This window comes from Saccopteryx leptura, chromosome 3 (genome assembly GCF_036850995.1).
Source record: "Saccopteryx leptura isolate mSacLep1 chromosome 3, mSacLep1_pri_phased_curated, whole genome shotgun sequence".
In the NCBI taxonomy this organism is placed as follows: Eukaryota; Metazoa; Chordata; class Mammalia; order Chiroptera; family Emballonuridae; genus Saccopteryx; species Saccopteryx leptura.
In genome coordinates this window covers 46,600,063-46,621,177 of record NC_089505.1, presented here as the reverse complement: position 1 = coordinate 46,621,177, position 21,115 = coordinate 46,600,063, and the positions used below count along the sequence as shown (strand labels likewise).

At 43.8% G+C, this 21,115-nt stretch overlaps 1 protein-coding gene across 2 annotated transcripts in view; it reads left to right on the top strand.

Annotated features, from left to right (window-relative positions):
* Positions 1-4,764: 4,764 nt before the first annotated feature.
* NT5DC1 (5'-nucleotidase domain containing 1) overlaps positions 4,765-21,115 on the top strand; it is a 147,752-nt gene continuing 131,401 nt past the window's right edge. For both annotated transcript variants that reach the window (XM_066373416.1, XM_066373415.1), the window contains exons 1-4: positions 4,765-4,950; positions 11,855-11,946; positions 13,778-13,849; positions 16,452-16,558. In XM_066373416.1, coding sequence (XP_066229513.1) covers positions 4,858-4,950; positions 11,855-11,946; positions 13,778-13,849; positions 16,452-16,558 — 364 coding nt within the window. In that variant the 5' untranslated portion in view covers positions 4,765-4,857. The remainder of the gene's footprint in view (positions 4,951-11,854; positions 11,947-13,777; positions 13,850-16,451; positions 16,559-21,115) is intronic.

Sequence of the window (21,115 nt, the reverse complement as noted above, 5' to 3'; positions counted from 1 at the left end):
CAGAAAATTATTTGCTCACCATTCTGGTTGGAAGTCCAAGATCAAGGCCTCAGTAGGATTGATTTCTGGTAAAACCACCCTTTGTTTTCAGACTGCACTTTCTCCCTGTATCCTCACAGGGCCTTTCCTCTGTGCACGGTGTCTCTTCCAGTCATATTGAATTAGGGCCCCACTCTTATGACCTCATTTAACCACTCTTAACCTCCTTAAACTCCCTTTCTCCAAATATAAGGCTTAGGCCTTCAACAGATGAGTTTGGGGGGAACAATCCCTCTACCCGCTCCACATTTCTCCACCCCCTTCCCTTTAGCAACCATCATCTTGTTCTCTATTTTTAAGGCTCTGTTTTTGTTTTGTTTATTTATTTATTTTGGTTTTCTTGGAGGCCATATACAAGTGAATTAATATGGTACATAAATATAGATATAGACCACATCGTTTTTTGTCCATTCATCTACGGATAGACACCTGTGTTGGCTGTTGTTCAGTAACGCTGCAATGAACATAGGGGTACATATAGTTTTCAAATTAATGTTTTTGTTTTCTTTAGATAAATAACACAGAAATGAAATTCCTGGGTGCATGGCACTTCTATTTTCAATATTTTGAGAAATCTCCATACAGTTTTCCATAGTGGCTGCACCAGTGGTGGGATTCAAATAATTTAACAACCGATTCACTGCCCTAATGACAGTTTTAAGTATAAAAAAAAAATGATATCGTGAAAGGTAGTTTATTATTTCATGCATTTAATACTTAAATAAGAACAATAAAAGAGGTACATAAAACTAGATTATAAGAGTTTTAAAATATTAAATAATACCTGACAAACAACAATAAAACTGTTACTTAATATACAGGTATATTATATATAAAAGGTCTACCGGAAAGTTCTGTCCGTTTTTGGAATAAAACAAAATACAAATTTTTCTTACCGTCAATAAACTTTATTAAATAATATATTTCCACACCAATCTTATCTTCCGAATATGGTCCAAAATGGTTTGCTGAGCTGAATTAAGCCTTTCTGCGATCTCCGATGTTGTCAGCAAAGGACCTTGCTCCAACATGGTCTTAACAACATTGTCAACGATCAAAGATGGTTGCCCAGAACGTGGCTTATCAGAAAGGTCGAAATCACCTGTTTCGAATTTTTCAAACTGTCTTCTGCATGTCCTATCAGAAACTGTACCTTCACCGAACACTTTCAATAAATTTCTACATGCTTCTGTAGCATTTCTTCCTTGTTGAAATTTGTATATAATACAGTGGCGTAAATGAACTTTATCAGTAGCCATGGGTACACTATCGCTTCACACATAAGACTAACGTGAATCAACTTTGTTTTAGTTAATTTGCTACGTCAGTATGTATACATTAAGTGATAAAAATAGAGAGGCACACATGTGCCAAATAAACATGTGCTTACGTGTCGAAACTTGTTGTGATAGAAAACGGACAGAACTTTCTGGTAGACCTTATATAAATTGCCCTCATTTGCAATTTTTTTCACCTATGGACGATGGCAAGAACATTAATATGGGTACTTAGAATACGCTGTTGTGCAGAGGAACATTAAAAAAAGTAATAAATGTGAATTTGTGATTTCCACATTTGGGGGGTTGCCCAGGCACCCACCTTAGAGAGAACCTTGATGACAAGTGCCATTTTAACAACCGGTTCGCTGAACTAAAAAAATTAGGTATCGGTTCTGTCGAACTGGTGCAAACCAGCTGAATCCTACCACTGGGCTGCACCAATTTACATTTCCACCAATAGTGCAGGAGGATTCCCTTTCCTCCACATCCTCACCAGCACTTATTTGTTGATGACAGCCATTCTCACAGGTGTGAGGTGATACTTCACTGTGGTTTCTAATTTGCATTTCCTGTGATTAATGATGTAGAGCAGTAGTTTTTAATTGCTGCTCAGCTGACCATTGCTGGTCTGCCAGAAATTTCGTGCTGGACCAAAAGAGTTAGCCACCTTGATGTTGTAAGAAGATTACAGACTCCGGTTGAAAACCACTGAGTAGAGCCTCTTTTCATATATCTATTGGCCAGCTATCTGCCCTCTTTGGAGAAATGTCTATTCAGGGCCTCTGCTCATTTTTAAGTTGGATAGTTTAGGTTTTTTTTTTCTTTTTCTTTTAGTGTTAACTTGTATGTTTTAATATTTAATATATCACTCAAAGAAACAGAAATTAATTGGTATCTAAGTAGAACATTGAACTTTTGGTTGATAATAGAAGAGCTGTGATATTTTTTATTAGTAAATGTGATAAAATATACAGAAAAAAAAGAAATATTTCTATTTGAAAATAGCCTTATGACAGAAAGTAAATGTTTGTATATTTAAGTGCAGGGTTCTGTAGGGAGTCGAGAAAGGGAAAGAACTCATCTCACTTGTTCTCAGAGGACTTAGATGGAGCTTTGAAACACTAACCAGGAAAGGTTTACCGGAGCTCCAGGAAGAGTAAAATCTTTCAGAATGATGGAATTGGATTATTCCCTAAATTATCCCACAAAGTCTGCAAATCATAGACTCATTCTCCAGCACAAGGGCTTTCTGTACATGAGAAACAAGAAATATAACAGTTGTTATTCAGCAAGTAGATGACCAGGTTGTTAGACAAATAAGTTTGTAAATAAGATGTATATAGTTTGCTCGCTTATAGTTTGCATTGGGTGTGGAAGACAGGCTGTAAGCTGGCAAGGCGCTTATAGCGTAAGGCTTAGTTTTAAGACCAAGCCTTTCTTACCCTTTAATACTAAGATCTTTTCAAAACTAAGCTTTTTCCCACACCCTTGACTGTTGCATGATGTGGGGTGGTGGAACACTCTTATGAGGAATCCCATTTATACCTCAGATGAATGGCTTTGTATCAGAGATTCCTTGTTTGTATATTGGATTAAAGGTTTTGATTTTTACACTATAAAATGAGGCAGAGAAGCCCATGCTAGAGGAAAGCAGAGAAAGGAGAGCAGGAGAGGAAAACAGAGAAAGGCCACATGGAGGAAAGGAGAAGCAGCCAAGATGGCCGAGTGCTGAAGGAGAAGCCAGTTTGTGCAAAATTTGTGCAGAAAGAAGAAAATGGGGAACAGAGGTGAATAAGGCTGGTGAGGTAGAAACCTTTAATTCTAGAAAATTTGGATAAGTCAGTGGCTTTGGGAGCCCAAGTGTTTTCCCACTGTGTGTATTTCTTGCCCGCCAGGTGCAAGCTAGAATTAAAGCTAATGGCCCACCAGTTCTTGGCTCCAGTTTCATTACTGTCCAAATCAAATGCAAACCTGCACAGGCCAGGCGGCTCTGATGGTTGCCATGGCTACTGGCTTTACAGGTGCCAAGGAACTGTAAAACTTAGCATTAGCAATACCATTTTAGAGAGGAAAGGTCAGGTTTCTTAACCCCTCCTTTCTGTAGAGACTGGAAAGAGAAGAATGCAGGAGTTTCTTGGCTTACAAGGACAACTGGGTCATCTAGTCATAGTTTAGCTGATTCCTAGAATTCTCTGGAGGGTGCCTGGGACCAGTTGCTACACAGAGCAAAGAAGGTAGAAGTTATCTGAAAGCCTTAGAAAACAATGTTTATGTACCTTAATCAAGAATTCCTATACTCAGACTCACCCTAAAGTCATGAGAGTAACGTATACCTCTAGACCGGTGGTAGTCAACCTGGTCCCTACCGCCCACTAGTGGGCGTTCCAGCTTTCATGGTGGGCAGTAGCAGAGCAACCAAAGTATAAATAAAAAGATAGATTTAACTATAGTAAGTTGTTTTATAAAGATTTGTTCTGCCAAACAGCAAAAATCCGACAAAAAGTACTTGGTAATTATTATTATATGTTTTAACTTGCTGTAACTCTGCTTTATAAATTTTGTAAAGTAAAGTTACTTCCCTACTTTATAAATCATCATTACTGTGGAACCAGTGGGCGGTTAGAAAAATTTACTACTAACAGAGGTACAAAAGTGGGCGGTAGGTATAAAAAGATTGACTACCCCTGCTCTATTAGGCCCTACATTTTTTGGGACTGTGCCCCATGTAGCTAGCTGGATAATTAATAAACTCAAAATTTCTTCTGTAACCTGCCTTGGTGTCTCTATGTAACCCGCGGATTACACTACTTTACAACAAATCAAATAGCAAAACCAATATGGGTTTCCTTAACCAGTGTCATTTTACAAAATGGTCCCTCATGATTTCTATTGATTTTCGATGGCACTCCAGGGGGTGAAATGTAAAACGTCTCCCAGTTCACTATTTAGGAATATATTTAGGAATTTACTATGGCAAAGTTTTTGATTCAATCCATGGTCAGAGATCTTGCGAGCGAAAAGATCCTCCCAATCCTAGGCCAACATCACCAGAGGAACATTTGTGGATAAAACTGTCTCCATAATCTCACAGGCTCGGGGCTAATTTTACAAACTCCTTCCTTCCCTGGCGCCTCTGAAACGAAGGGGAGCCCCGGTTCATTTTGCGGCAAGGGCTATGTGCCAACAGGGGCTTAGCTGCGCCCTCAATTCCATCAGCAGTGGCAGAGCGCCAGGTCACATCCCGCCTTGAGGAACCCCGGGGACAGGAGCCTGTCTGGCGAACCACACCTGCCGAAAGCCAGCACACCGCTCGGTGCAGGCAAGGCCAGGCGCGCGAGGGGCGGGGAGAAGCGTCGCCTGGGCGGTGCTCGCTGGAGCGGGAAGCGCGAAAGGCCGCCGCGCCGCGTCCGGGGATGGACGCAGCCCCGCCCCGCCCCGCCCCGCCGCGTCCTGCCGGGTCCTGTCCCGCAGCGTCCCGCCCGCGCGTTCTCGGCGCACTCTCCGCGCACAGGCGCTCGCCGGTGCTCCCCGCGCAGCCATGGCTCAGCACTTCTCCCTGGCTGCCTGCGACGTGGTGGGCTTCGACCTGGACCACACTTTGTGTCGCTACAACCTGCCCGAGAGCGCCCCGGTGAGTGGCGCGGGATGTCCGGGACGCACGGAGTGCAGCCTCCAGAGCAGCAGGGGCTGAGCTTCCGCCCGGCTTAGGCGGCGCCGAGCGCTGCCGGGGGGCCTGCAGCCGCCGCGCCTTGGGGCGGAACTCGGCCTCCCGCCGTGGGGCGGGGCGGCAGTGCGCATCCTCCGGTCCCATCCCGGGAGCTGGCCGGGGACTCACTGAACCTGGCCAGTCGTCCAGTTTGAGAGAGGGTTACGGAAGAAAAGGGGAGAAGGAAGGACAAATTATGCGAGATCGGGCTGGGGAAACGGTTCCTAGGGCAGAGGATGGGTGGGGCTAAAGGAACTGGGGTATCCTTTACGTCCCCCAGGCCTAGGGACTTCCCTGCAAGTCATTTTGTGCACCAGCAGCGCGCCACCTGGTTAAGGGCTTGTATTTTCCATGGCAGCGTTTTTCCTTTTGCGTGTCCTCGCAGTCACCTGTCAGTTTTTAAACACCGCAGTCATGGAAAGATTGTGTAGTGTACTGGAAGGAACACTCGCTGAAAAGTCATTAGGATATCTTAGCCCTAATTTTGTCTTTTACCAAGAGAAGAAAATGACCGTTGCACATCTACTACGTGCTCCATGCACCTTGACTAAGTTTAATCCTAACAACAGCTTGCAAAGTTTGGGTCCTCACTGCACTTTGGAAGGGAGGAGAAAGTGGAGTATGTATGATTACACACCTGTAACCTCAAATGAATTGTTCTAACCTCCCCACCCCATTCCTTTGGTTTCACAAGAAAACACTGTGAAAAATCTAAAGGGTATTTTTTGGGGCGGGGGGCAGTCAGAGATCTCCGCATCCAAACAGAAAAAAAAACACAAAACTCAGTAATGAGCACAGTGGTCAAAGCGAGAACTCTACAGCCCGTCTGCTCAGCTTAGGGCACCAGCTCATCTGTTACTAGTTCTGTAACTATGCAAGTTATTTAATCTGTGTCTAGTCTCAGTTTCCCCATCTGTAAAATGGAGATAATTGGATTTACTTCAAGAAGTTGTTACAAGGATCAGCTAGGTAATTGAAGATGAATAATGCTTAGCAGTGTCTGCACAAATAAGGGTTTGCTTTTTGGTTACCACCCAAACCATTTTGGAGCTTTAGGGCATTGGTGCAGCTATCCCCCAGGTTCCTCATTATGGTGAGATCAGTGCCCTAATGGGCTGTTCAGGTACCCAAAGGTCAGAAAAGTGTCTGAAGCACTCTGGTGTTCTGCAATATGTACAGATGCTTGAAAAAAAAGTGTATTGTTTCTGCTGTTGCACTTCTCTGCTTTTCCACTGTACAGGTGTTTGCTCAGTTATACTGAGAGTTAAGAAGGTTTTTATTTTCCTCTTGATCCTTTGGCTACTACCTCTTCTAGGTCTTTGACTCATATTTTTCTTCCCTCTGTGCCTTTAAAATCCACTCCTGGTTCATGTTTTTGCATTTCTTCTGTAGTCACCTTCACTTGGAAGAAATTGTTAAAAACCACTGTCATGTTAGAGCCAAACTTATGCATATGTGAGCATTCGGTTTCAGAATATAAGATCCTTGAAGATGGGGGATTCTTTACTACAAACCTCACATGTATGTGAGGCTTAAAGATTGAAAACGGTAACCTGGTGTGCTTTGGATCCTGTTTGGTTTAGAAATATTTTATTAAGTACTTGCAGTGTGCTTAATACCATAGTAGATTTGAGGATACAGAGATAACACACAGGCCTTCAAGTGGCCTTGGAATGGGCTAAGTTGCTGGAAGGTTAGTTTGAGTCCCCTGTGATGAGGTTAGCACTGTCTGGGCCTTGCTGCTGGTTCTTTGTTACCTGTGCCTAGGGCCCTCCTCCCTCCATTGCACTAACTTCTCATATGTCGGGTCTCATCTTAAATAGCACTCCCTTTGCAAAGCCTTTCCCAGCCCCCCAAAATTTACCCTTCCTCCCTCATCGCACCTCCAGTTTTCCATAACAGTCTTAATTTCTCAAAACACTTAGACACGGTATTAAATTTTCCTGTTTGCTTCTAATCATCCCCAAGAGCCTGGAGCCATGACTCTGACGTGGGTGTGTCTGGCAGTTTATTAAGCATTCTGCTTCGATGAACTGGCTTGATCCTTACAATAATAGCCCTGTGAAGTAGATGTTACTATCATCACAATAGCTATTTGGGGATGAGGAATAAGAAAGGCCCAAAAGGACAAGTGGCTTATCCAGGATCACCCAGCACGGGCATTCTGGCCCGAGTGAGTGATGCTTGAGCTGGGTCTTAGCACAGGACTAGAGTTGGCCAGGCAGGAGGCAAAGAAGAGCACTTCAGGCAGAGGAAATAGAGCCAGGGTTAGGACCTAGAGCTGGGTGGCAAGTCTAAGGTTGGGGTAACGGGAGGATGCTGGAGAAGTCCGTGGCGGCTGCATCAAGGAACGCTCAGAGTGCCTCTCTTTTCAGTCTCTTAAGCATTTAGGAAGTGCAGAGTGTTGTGCAAATATGGAACCAGGTGTGTCACCTCGCTTGGGGGCTCCGGAAAGGAAAGGCTTCTTAGAAGTGATGACACCTGTGTTCTCCTGGGGTTGCAGACTCAGAAGTGTGTGGAGCCAGGCAGTGAACCTGAATGGGAGAGGGGAGCCTGTAGCAGCCAGGGGAGGGGGGTGCGTGCACTGCTGAAGGTGCAGCCCTGCTCGGCTCTGTGCGTTTGCTGTGAGTAGAGGCTCAGTCTTCCCAGATTTATTCTTTTAAGAAAGTTAGAAATCTAAACATGTATGAGAAATCTCTCAATTTTTAAGTGTTAGCTCATTTTCAAACAGTATGTTGGCAAACAAACATACAGGATACCCAGTTAAATTTGAATTTCAAATAACAAAATCATTGTTAGTATACATATGTACCCCAAATCCCGTGGGATATGCTTATATTAAGAAACTATTTGTTGTTTATCTGAAAATCAAATTTAGCTAGGTGTTTTATATTTTATCTGGCAACTTGAGTTAGGAACCAGACATAATCTGCTCTGCATGTGGCCTGTCGGGCACTGGTTTGCAGTCCCTGTGGAGCTGCATTATCGTCAGTCAGGTGAGACGGAGGCAGGCAGTGGCAGCCTAGCCGGGGTGAGGGAGGGGGCTGGTCCAGGACCTGTGCCATAGAGTGGAGGCTTCTCGGGAGACTCAGCTTCATCTAAGAGAAAGCTCAAGAACCGAGGCCCTGGGACTAGAAGGGGTTTCCGAGGCACAGAGTCCCCTGCGTTCTCGGCAGCACCACTGTTCTCTGCTTCTCCTTGCACATTGACCCCATTCTCTCCTGTTACAGAAATGCCTCCTCCGGGAGGGAACGCAGCTGTGGGGCCCTGTTGGCAGCCCTACTAGAAAGGGCTTCTTTGTCTCGGGAAGGAACCTGAGCCCATTGGATTCATAGGTCCGTGTCTTTATCAGGATTGCCAAGGGGGTGAGAAACTCCAGTTGTCCTGTCGCAGGAAGGAACACTGATGGAGGACACACTCAGACAACTCAATTAATAAAGGAAAAAGAATTTATTTGTAGCTGGTGGAGCACGTGGGGATAGCAGCACCAAAGAACGAGCTCCCCAAATTAGATTTTCTTACAGGTTATATACCTTTACAGTATCCAAGCAATGGGCATGTGATTCATTTGTTTAAGGTTCCCCAGAACGCAGGGAGAGGGGAAGGAAAGTTTCAGTGGGGTCAGCAAGGGGGAAGGGGTTTCCGGATCCCTGGTTGCAGCTACATACAGATCCTGCTTTTCTTGCTCTGTGTGACAAGCAGCTCTAAGCAACCATTTAGAGAACTATGGGATGTAATTAATTTATAACTGGCTGACTCAGTTATCCCTGCTGGCTTCTTTCCCTTGTATTCTTCTGGTTTCTCTCCTCTCAAGGGAGGAGGGAGGCTTGCTCTTTCCTCAGTCCGAAACCATAGAAAGTGCCTTAACCAGAGGCAAGTCTAGTAGTGTGCAGTAACCGTTGGTAGCTTGAAACTGGCCAAGGTGGGAGTGTTTATACCGTGAAAATGGACAAATGCTACAACTCAGGCCATTTTTTAAAACCAGCGCATGACTGATAATAATAGCAACACTTAAATTGAACTTACTTGTATGCCAGGCACAGCTCTAAGCTCTACATCTGTTAATCCCGTGACACTGGCTTCTTGCAGGGAGGCTCATGTGTGCGTGTTTTTACACTTGATCTTAGCCAGAAGGCTGAGAAGCAATGTGTGTGTGCGTGCTTTTATTGTTCCTGATATGCCGTATTTCAGAATGACTCAGTATGTTTTGATTGATTTTTTTTAAATGATTGAATAAAAATCTATATAACAAATCAGGAGTGTTCACTCATCTCTGGGCTTCAGGAATGCTGTAGCGACCCCATCTGGGCCCCACACTGTCCTGTAGGGCAGGGGTCCCCAAACTACGGCCCCGCGGGCCGCATGCGGCCCCCTGAGTCCGTTTATCCGGCCCCCACTGCACTTCCGGAAGGGGCATCTCTTTCATTGGTGGTTGGTGAGAGGAGCATAGTTCCCATTGAAATACTGGTCAGTTTGTTGATTTAAATTTACTTGTTCTTTATTTTAAATATTGTATTTGTTTCCGTTTTGTTTTTTTACTTTAAAATAAGATATGTGCAGTGTGCATAGGGATTTGTTCATAGTTTTTTTATAGTCCGGCCCTCCAACGGTCTGAGGGACAGTGAACTGGCCCCCTGTGTAAAAAGTTTGGGGACCCCTGGTGTAGGGCCTGGGATCTCTGGGTGGTTTTGAGAACCTTCACCCCTTGATACATAGTATTGATGTAATGTGCGTCCATCTGTTTACAATGGGCCTGAATCAAGGTCACGTTGCATTTCACGGGAATGCATTGATAGTGACTTTCGTCAGCTGTATGACACAAAACAGTTCTATTTAACAAGAAGCCTTTGCTTTCTCCACACTCATCCCCTGACACTCATCCCCTAGCCCCCAGCTCCCATCATGTACCCCCTGGACCTGTCCCCTCCCCTCTTAATTCACCAGCTAAGTGTTCCTCCCGAAGGTGTCAGTGTAAACATCACCATCTGCAAGAGGCCATCTCTCACTTCTTGCGCTGTGTCCATACCTGCTTCCCTCAGTACCATCCCGTGATATTTAAACCTGTCTTGGTTAACAGCTATAGAAGAAGGGTCGGGTTGCTTGCTGTGCCTTCCTAGACCCTGCTGAGTCTGACCCCAGACCATGGTTTTGCCTCAGGTTCGAGTGCATGCGATGCTGGCCTAAGAACACTCTCTGAAGAAGAGTGGGGAAAGGCTGATGTAGACCGTCATCCACCTTTTGCCTAATTTTTGTTTGATATACACAGGTCTTTAAAAATTGAGCCAGCTCTTTGAAAAAGCAAAACAGGTATTTCACTCAAAAAGCTGAGATTTTGTAGTTGTTGAGAAATCAGAAGATCTGGCCTGACGGGTGGTGGTGCAGTGGATAGACCGTTGACCTGGGACCCTTGAGGTCTCAGGTTTGAAACCCCGAGGTCGCCGGATTGAGCACAGGATCATTGACATGATCCCATTGTTGCTGGCTTGAGCCCAAGGTCACTGGCTTCTGTAAGGGGTCCCTGGCTTAGCTGGAGTCCCCAGGTCAAGGCATGTATGAGAAGCAATCAATGAACAACTAAAGTGATGCAACCATGAGTTGATGTTTCTCCTCTCTCTCTCTCTCAAAAAAAATCAGGTTTGTCAACAACCAGCATAGCATTTATCTTTGTGCTTGCTTCCAGAGGCTTCCATTGTCCTTTTTCCTTAGTTTTTCTTATGGTGGAAAAATAAGAGATATGTCCTGTACCTGACGGAGGCTGCATGATTTCTCCTTAGGATCACCTGCCGGGTGCCATGTGTATTTCTCTTTGAGACTCCTTTGTGTCCAGTGACAACAACTGAAACAAATAACCAGTTGGAACCTGACCTGTGGTGGCACAGTGGATAAAGTGTCAACCCCGAAATGCTGAGGTCACCCGTTCGAAGCCCTGGGTTTGCCTGGTCATGGCACATATGGGAGTTGATGCTTCCTGCTCCTCCCCCCTTCTCTTTCTCTCCCTCTTTCTCTACTCTCTAAAATGAATAAATAAAAAAATATTAAAAGAATAAAAAAAATAACCAGTTGGATGTCCTATAGCCAAGGGAAAACAGCCCAAGCACCGGGGGAGTACAGTGCCTCACTGGCAGTGGGCCCTTCCTCCAGAAGGGTTTTGCACAAGAGAGAGCGTTAGAAGAGGCAGTCCTGACACAGAACATGAATGGCTAGGAGGCCAGGGATTTCCATATAAGGCTGGAAGGGCCTGTCTCCTACTGTAAGGTAAGGTAAACCTGAACAGGAGGACTGTGACTGGTGTATACTAGATTTCCTTGACGGCTATTCTCTGTAAGTGCAGGCTGACTTAGCTTTAGATTTGTGATGTGGGCTGGACCCCTAGGGCTGTCTCCATTTTGTGGGCCCGGATAGGTGAATGAACTTGATCACTGAGATGGGGCCTTTCTAGCAAGAACGGACCAAGGCTAGATGTAATGAATAAGTAAGTGGCCAATATGTTTATCATCGTGGTCATGTGTTAAATAAGTTTACAAAGTTTTGCCAGGTTTTCATGATCTCCAACCCATTAGAATTTGGGAGTTAGATAAATAATTCTTGGTTGTATAATTGCATACTGATGATACAATTTTAGAGTATAAAAAGAGGACACTATAGGAACTTGGAACTCGCAGGGGTGGTTACATTGCTTATGAAGGAGATTAAACTGAAGAGCTTTATAATTGCAGATATTTCTCCCCCACCTGCCCCATGAACGATTTCATTAGGTCTTCAGGTGTGTGAAAGTAAGAATGAATACTGAATTTTATATTTAACCATTTTTTTTCCCCCTTATCTACAGCTCATTTATAGTAGCTTTGCTCAGTTCCTGGTCAAGGAGAAAGGATATGACAAGGAATTGCTTACCGTCCGTCCAGATGATTGGGATTTCTGGTAGGTTCTTGTTTTTAAGGTTTGCACATTCCTTCTAATTTTTAATTGTTGCTGATAAAATTTTAGTGCTTCCTCTCCAGAAAATGAAATGTGAGATTGAGTGAAAGGACAAAATGCCTTCTCTACCAAAAATTTTATGTTTAATGAGTTAACGTCCTTCCTACTTTAAGTTTAGACTTGGTTAATTAAATGTTAAAACAAGCTAAGAGGCCATGTGACTGATTTGGATATTTTCACATGGTTAAGTGTGCTGTTATTAAGAGTTTCAGAAGTTATAAGAACTATCTCTAAAATTTACATCTATTGAAAAGTTTTTGTTTTATTGCCCATCAGATGTACAACTATAGAAGGAGTCTTGGATAAGGATCTGAATTAGGACACTTGGTTTTCTGTCATTTGGATAGATGTTCCTCTTTGTCTGAGACTTAATGCTTATTCCCTTCCTGGGTTCGGACTCTGGGTTAGGATTCTCAACTTCCCAGGGCTTCCTAAGGGTTCCTTTGTCCTCCTTCCTCGTTTTAAGCAACAAAACCAAACAAAAATCCTATTAAACCACTTTAAGTTGTTCACTTGAAAATTAATAGTAATCCTAAAACACATGAAAAATACGTGCAGAAATAATTCTAGAGCAGCAGTGTTCATCTATTATGCATTCCTCTGATGTTTGGTTAGTCTTTTTTGATTTATTCCTTTTGTAAAAGAAAGAAGGGGAAACATTTTACTGTATGAAATTGCTGAGTGGAAATTTTACTGTGGACCAAGGTAAATAATGCTTCTAAAGTACCCTGTCATTTTTGTTTAATTCTCTTGGTATATGGTGGCCATTTTACCTTCTTGCTTTTATTATTTATAATAATGACTCTATACCCATTTTTCTCCCCAAAACCCACAAGTTTATGATAAGAAAAAAGAACTAGGCCCTGGCCGGTTGGCTCAGTGGTGGAGCGTCGGCCTGGCGTGCAGAAGTCCCGGGTTCAATTCCCGGCCAGGGCACACAGGAGAGGCGCCCATCTGCTTCTCCACCCCTCCCCCTCTCCTTCCTCTCTGTCTCTCTCTTCCCCTCCCACAGCCGAGGCTCCATTGGAGCAAAGATGGCCCGGGCGCTGGGGATGGCTCCTTGGCCTCTGCCCCAGGTGCTAGAGTGGCTTTGGTCGCAACAGAGCGACGCCCCGGAGGGGCAGAGCATCGCCCCCTGGTGGGCAGAGCGGTTGCCTCTGGTGGACGTGCCGGGTGGATCCCGGTGGGGCGCATGCGGGAGTCTGTCTGACTGTCTCTCCCCGTTTCCAGCTTCAGAAAAATACAAAAAGAAAAAAAAAAAAAGAACTAAATATTTGACTTTCTTTTAGTTGTTTTCAATGATATACTTTACTCAGAAGACTAGTTTTATAACCTTGACCTAAATTGAGACAAATTGGCAAATTCTAAAGAATAAAAAAAGCCTCTGGCTAGTATCTTAACTTGTATAGTGTGCGTGTGCGTGCATGCGTGTTTTATTTCATGGAAAATACATATTTTTTAACAGAGACATGCAGTGATGTTCAGTTCTGGTTCACTTTGAGTTTTGTATTTCTCTTTTAAAAGCTAAGGATTTTAGAAATAGAAACTAAACATGCTATCCTTTCTTTGCTCACATAACAGTTTTATATACTTGCTCTGTGAATGATGTTGAATTTTAAAATTCTTTAATATTCTTTAATATTCTTTGATTAATGTATCATTCACATGGGTGGGAGAATGCCTTTATTGCATTATGACTTTTTGAAAATACAGATTATTATTTACTGAGTTAGGTAAATACATGAACTGATGGTAATCATCATTTCTGTTTTAGTTGCAAGGGTTTGGCATTGGATCTGGAAGATGGGAATTTCATTAAACTTGCAGATAACGGCACCGTCCTCAGGTAATAAAATTTAGTTCTGAAGTCAAACTTTAGTCTTTTCAGGACACTTTATTACTCTGTAGCATTTTATCATTAAGGTATGGTTCAGTTAGGTTACTGTTCTAGTCAGATGACAGATACTGTGTGACTGCATGGACTTGTATGAATCGTTTGAGCCATTTAAATACAAATCTTAAGCATTAGATTTAAACATCTAGTTCCTTTCAGTTTAGCTCATCAGAAAGATTTGCAGGAAATACAGTAGAATGTTGATAACTTGCTTCATGTCATTGAGCACCCCTCTTGCAAAAAAGCCTCGGAATTATGTTGTGTTCGGTGGGTATGTAGGTACCTGAAATTAAAGTTGGAATTCTTTTTATTGAGGTAGGTGAGGCTGGATGTTGGGTGGGGGTTGGTGGTCTACACGCACTTCTCTTTCTTCCTCCCTTTATCCAAACTCGCCCCTGTAATGCAGGATTCTTGTTGTGCCCCAGCTCCGTTTGGAAGGTTTTTAAACAGTTTGAATCTTCGTCAGTCTCTCCTACACTCAGTGCTGACTCCCTCCCCTCCTGTCAGGGCGAGTCCAACACTTTGAGTGTTGGTAAAAGGAGGACAAGCAGTTGAGAAGCAGCTGCTATTACTGCTCTGAGTCTTAAGAGACAGCATCGCAGAGTGAGCATCTGTTTCTTCCCCCAGTGCTGATAGTTCAGGCAAGTCAACCTGACCATGCAGCTGTGTGATTTATTATTTATACTAAGAGTCCAAGGACAGGACACTCAGAGCAGGTTATTTCTGATACGTACTCTCCCTTTTGGTACTTCGTTCTCTTTGCACAGTACAAACTCGTGCTCTCCCCGCAGACCTTCTCCTAAATGTGCAGCTAGCTACAGCTGCTACAGCTGTTGGTGTGGCCTCACATCTGATCATTTTGTTACCATGTGCATGTTTTTCCCTGGGCAATAAGAGATAGAGTGTATGTATGTACACATATGTATATATCATACATACACACAGGGCAGTTTTGACCATGGCCTTTAACTCTATAGTCGTATTATTACAGTGCACTTGTTTATTTTAAATCCCAGATTAGACTGAAAAGCATTCCACAATTTGCTTCTTTCTTTCATTGTTATGCTGTCTGTCTCCCCTTCTCCCAACCCCCTTTCTACAAGGTCTGACCCTCTCCATTGAAGTTCTAACTAACCTGCAGTTTCTCCTGAATTTACTAGCTTACCTCCTTCCTGCTTGCTTTTGTTGAATATAGTAGCTTCCTTGTCTGATCATACTATATTTCCCACTCGGGGTTCCTCTATCTCTACATTCCACTTTCAGAAACATTAACCACTTATAAAAGGGAGGCTGTTTGTGATTACTCCTCCATTTGTCATTTTTTTTTTTTTTTTTTTCCTGAAGCTGGAAATGGGGAGAGACAGTCAGACAGACTCCCGCATGTGCCCGACCGGGATTCACCTGGCATGCCCACCAGGGGCGACGCTCTGCCCACCAGGGGGCGATGCTCTGCCCCTCCGGGGCGTCGCTCTGCCGCGACCAGAGCCACTCTAGCACCTGGGGCAGAGGCCAAGGAGCCATCCCCAGCGCCCGGGCCATCTTTGCTCCAATGGAGCCTTGGCTGCGGGAGGGGAAGAGAGAGACAGAGAGGAAGGAGTGGGGGGTGGAGAAGCAAATGGGCGCTTCTCCTGTGTGCCCTGGCCGGGAATCGAACCCGGGTCCCCCGCACACCAGGCCGACGCTCTACCACTGAGCCAACCGGCCAGGGCCTCCATTTGCCATTTTTATTTCATTTCCTTCTCCCTTCATTTTATACTGTGGCTTAGCTACCACAGTATAACCAAGAGAAGAATAATGACACTCCCCAGCATTATCATTTTTTATAATAAACTACTTAAAATATCATCTTTCTCCATAAACTTAAGAGTCCTTAATCAGGATGCAAGAGCAATATTGTGAGCCTGGAAAGGAGCTACATCCTTGTCTTGCTGTTCTAAGTTTTGTCACATTCATCTCACTGTCATCCATTATGTTTTTAGTTATGTCGCATCCTTCAATGGGCAGGTCGCTTGCCCATCTTCACAGTCTCCTGTGCCCACGAGCTGGCCACCCTGAGGTGCCAGACACCTCCCACCTCCCCAGCAGAACTGGTGTGGCTCAGATTGCTAACTCTCCTACCTGCTGCTCCTTCTCTCCTGTTCCCAGAGCAGATCTACACCCCCCCCCCCCCTGTGGATAATTGTGCCCGTTAGGTTAATCTTATTGTCATAGTTATATGACAACTTCTTAGGAAAGGATGGTCACATATTTCTTCCAGAGAGATCATAGGTTATAATTTCTATGTTATAGGTCTAGAGCAGTGACCACAATGTGGATCTCAGAGTGAGCTGTTCCTTGATCACTTGCTAGTTGGTGGATGAAGTGGAGGAGGAGCTAGAGCCGTTGAGAGAAAGACCATTTATAGATTCCTGAATGGGGAGGTCATCCAGTTGAAAACAGAAACAAAGAAAACTTTCATGAATTGAAGTGGGGGATCTGTAATAGCAAAGCTGAAGGAAGGGGTATTCAAGGGAGCCATTGGTGAGCAGTGTACCTTATCTTTCTTTCAACCCAGGGCAAGCCACGGCACAAAGATGATGGCTCCCGAGGAGTTGGCTGAACTCTACGGCAGGAAGGAGTGGAAGCACTTCATGTCCGACCTTGGAATGGCTTGCCGGTCAGGTATGACTTACCTAGGCAGATCCCCTCCCCTTTTTTTTTGGACCCCGAGCCTGCTACATAAGGACATGAAGAAGGCCTTTTTTACGTCCTGCTGGGTATGTTAATTTATAGGAAGAGGAGTTTTTCTTCCACATGTGTCTGATTTCTCTTTGGCCCTTGATTCTGTTTTAGGTAAGGTTTTGTTGCTACTCCCGTCCAGCACTTGTTCTTGAGGAAAAAGACTAGTTCTTTGAATAATGTGTTCCTTAGTCTTCTGTGTTTTTATCAGTTTGTTACGGGAATAATATTTACTTTTACTTTTCCATCCCGTTTCTTCCTACATTCATATTACCCTCATCTCTTGTTTTCTAGAATTTTTCTCCTGCCAGTTCTATATCTTTTCATTTTTTCTTTTTCTTTATTTTATTTTAAATAATTTTACTTATTTTTTTCTAGTCTTTAAAGAGCTTCACCATAGGCACAAATGAAAACATTTTTCAGAAATTATTTACAGACATAGATGTGCGTAAAGTAGTAGGGAATAGTTTTAAACGGTTATAAACAGACCTTACTAAAAGTCATAATTGTTAGTTTTTTGTCTTTTCTAAAATTTTTTGCCTTTTTTCTCCCACACTACAGTTTTGATATATATATATCTGTTCTCCTTTAGAAACTGTAATAACTTGACAGTAGTCAAGTTAGTCCTTGTCATGGTTGTTTCCTTTATTTGTTACATTTGCTGTCTTTGAGAGTTTTGTTTTTGTAGAGTGATGAAAATGGCAGGAAATCGGAGTGCTCTTGATAAAGGAAGTTGATAGGAAACACTGAGACTTCACTTTGGGGTTAGGTATAGAATGCTTTCAACACATCTCGGCTCAGAATAACTAGCGGAAGTTAAATGGACAGATAGCCTTTACTCAAGTGAGGATAAAGAACTGTTGTGTCTCCAGACATAGGCAGTTGTAAATAACCCAGAAGAGCTAGGCACACAGCTAAGTTTTTGGCATCCATTCAGAAACAGAGTATTTTAAAAAATAAAGTTTTTGCCGTCTGCAAAAAGAGCATTCACCCCGTCTGAGCCAGCTGTTTACTCACTGCTCCACCCACTCTCCAGTGGGAACCAGTAGCTTCCCTCTGGAGCTGAGTTTATCCAGGAGTCTCTGAGGGTGGCCTTGGGGTTCTCAACGCTTAGTTGGGTTGGTGAGGGAACTGTTTCCATTCCAAGTACCCAGTGGTCAAGCAGTGACATAACAGGGGCCTGTTGTTTCTACAAATTGTAAGAAGCTAGTGCCTTTAAAATACGATGCTTACTCTTTAATGTAGCGATGTATAAAAGAAGAAAACAAACGGCCTGTGATTCTACAACCCAGTTAAACTTGGTTTTCATTTAAAAGAAAAGTGAGCATATGGCTAGGAAATGTAAATATTATAGAAAGGAGTAAAATGAAGAGTGATTATATCTAGCCCCTAACCCTGAAAATTCCCTTTTCCCAAACTTATTTTTTAAAAGTATGCAAAAGGAATCATCCATTTTCTGTCCTTTGCTCTTTGTAAGTTACATCTTAGTGATCCTGTCAGGTTAGCACACACCGGAGGACATCATTCTTCTCAGCGCTGGCATGCCCTGCTGCCCAGTGCCTGTGCTGAGATTTATTTCGCCAGTCTGCTCATGGTGGACATGTACATTGGGTCTGCTGTTTGGCCATTACAAACAAGCCTGCAGTGACTGACATCTTTATATCCGTACATTGTTTACTTTTATAGATATATCCCAGGGTGAACTCCTAGAAGTACAGGTACTCTAAGGGTATGCAGGTTTAAAATGATGATTAATATGGCCAAATAGGGATTTTATTTTCAGAAATTCCAGTTGATTCTTTGCATGCTATTTTCTTGTACACTGAATGTATGTATCTTCTGAGTTAAGTAGAGAGTTGTGAAGTTCATTTCCTACCAGTACAGTTAGGACAGTTCAAGCAATAATGTTTATGATAGTTTATTTTATAATCCCTTTCAGGATGTTGACTTGCCATAAGTATGGTTTTCCTTACCAGCTGATTACTGGAGGGCAAGTTCTTTTGAGATTTTTTTTTTTTTTTTTTTTACAGAGACAGAGAGAGGGATAGACAGGGACAGACAGACAGGAACGGAGAGAGATGAGAAGCATCAATCATCAGTTTCTCATTGTGGCACTTTAGTTGTTCATTGATTGCTTTCTCATATGTGCCTTAACCATTGGCCTTCAGCAGACCGAGTAACCCCTTGCTCAAGCCAGCGACCTTGGGTCCAGGCTGGTGAGCTTTGCTCAAACCAGATAAGCCCGGGCTCAAGCTGGCAACCTCAGGGTCTCAAACCTGGGTCCTCGGCATCCCATTCCGACGCTCTATCCACTGTGCCACTGCCTGGTCAGGCTCTTTTGAGCTTTTCTCCCCCAAACTGATAGATTATGCGGAAACTGTTTGGTATAGTGCAAATCACAACCTGTATTATACTGACTCTGTTACTTGCTGGATAAAGAGATCTGGTCAATTACTAAGCCACTCTTAGCATCGCTTAGCTTGTTTTCAAATGGAGATATCACTCACCTGCAGGAGAAGTGAACTTACGCTAACATAAATTGTTTTCTTCTCCTCGGTGGATTCATTCATGTGCCTTTGTTCCATTATCACTAAGAGTGTGTAGTTTACAAAAGGGGTAGTGTTGACAGTATATTTGGGGGAACAGTTTTTTTATGTGCAGAGCTTAATGATTAAGGGACTTGGTCTTGATTCAGAGGCTAGTTTTATTGAACTGAGCTCACCAACCACGTCATTGCCAGTGAGCCGTCTGTTCTATTAGCAGGTGGAAGGTCTACGCCTTCATGCTGTACAGTGTCAGAGTTTTGGTGTTAGGAGAAGCATTGACAGAAGCCTGGCCTGGTTAAAAGGTCAAGGCTGAATAAGCCTCACTGTGTCCACACAATGGTCAGCCCGTGTTTGACAGTTGGATGACGTCAGTTCCTTGCCTCGTGGGTGGGAGTCAATGAGCCCTTCTCATTAAACCCCTGAGTTATTTTATTAGATCTCAATCAAGACTCATTAATATTCAACCCTTAAACTGAATGCCATCTATTAATGCCTACAAAGGGAGAGAAAGAGATGCAGAAAAACAAGGGTATAATGATACTCTGAGGATATGTAGGTTTATGGATATGTTCTACAGTGCTTAGGATCAGGCAGGTCACTCTCATGTCAAAGGCAAGAGGTAAGATAACATACAGGTTAATGAACTGTGCCCGCTGTCTTGCGTCAGGGGGCCCTGGAGTACGGTGTGGTACAGAGTAGCAGAGCGTGGGCAGAAATGTACGTGGGCTATGATCTTCCTTTTCCTCCAGACTTCTGGCAAAGCCATTCCTAACCTTTCTTAAGAATGAATAATAGTCTGAGATGTTCCCCACCCCCGCCAACAATTTCAGCTCTGAAATAGTTAAAAACAAGACCATGCCAACCAAAATATTTTTAACCAAAAAGAAGAATGCAAACCAACCCAGCTGATTTATGAATTAACAGAAGAACTTTGACTTATTTTTATACATTCTTTTTTTTTCTCGTATTTTTTTTAAGTTGGAAACGGGGAGGCAGTCAGACAGACTCCCGCATGCGCCTGACCAGGATCCACCCGGCATGCCCACCAGGGGGCGATGCTCTGCCCCTCTGGGGCGTCGCTCTGCCGCAATCAGAGCCATTCTAGCGCCATCCTCAGCGCCCGGGCAAACTTTGCTCCAATGGAGCCTTGGCTGCAGGAGGGGGAAGAGAGAGACAGAGAGGAAGGAGAGGGGGAGGGGTGGAGAAGCAGATGGGCGCTTCTCCTGTGTGCCCTGGCCGGGAATCGAACCCGGGACTCCTGCACGCCAGGCCGACGCTCTACCACTGAGCCAACCAGCCAGGGCCTATACATTCTTAATAATTTGACAAAAGTGAGGAGCATTAATGACCTGTAAAGGGACAGACAGAAAGTTTTCTTCTGATTTACCTATGACACAACATCATTTCAAAATTATCCATTCTGTTGGATAACTCATTCATTCAGCAAACATTTTTTGAGTTCCTGCATAGGGTGGACATCAAGACAGCTTTGTTCTATAACCTCATACATAGCTTATGAATGAGAGGAAGAGGGACTCAAAATCCAGGAATTATAATACTGTGCACAAGAGTAGTAATGACCATTTGGAATGTACTTTCTTATATTCAACTAAAATCTGCCTCCACATATTGGTTCTGTTTGGTTCCTCTTGGTACCAAGAAGAATCTATGAGGTAGAGTTCCCCCAAAGCAGAGTGTTGCTACCGATGCCAGTAGTGACAGTGAGACCATGGAGAGGGTAAGACAGGGGAGGAATGAACGAGGGGGCAGGCTTTCACTGAGACTTCTGAGGAGCAGCACAGAGAATACTTTTCAGAGCTGTGAATCCAGGGGCCAGGAGGCTGGCCATCCATTCACTGGCTTCTGCCTCTGGGTTGAGGTTTGCCACACTGGCCACGTGAGTTCCAGAGGCTTCCAGAGAAAGCAAATGACACGACTGTGCTTGGGTAGGATG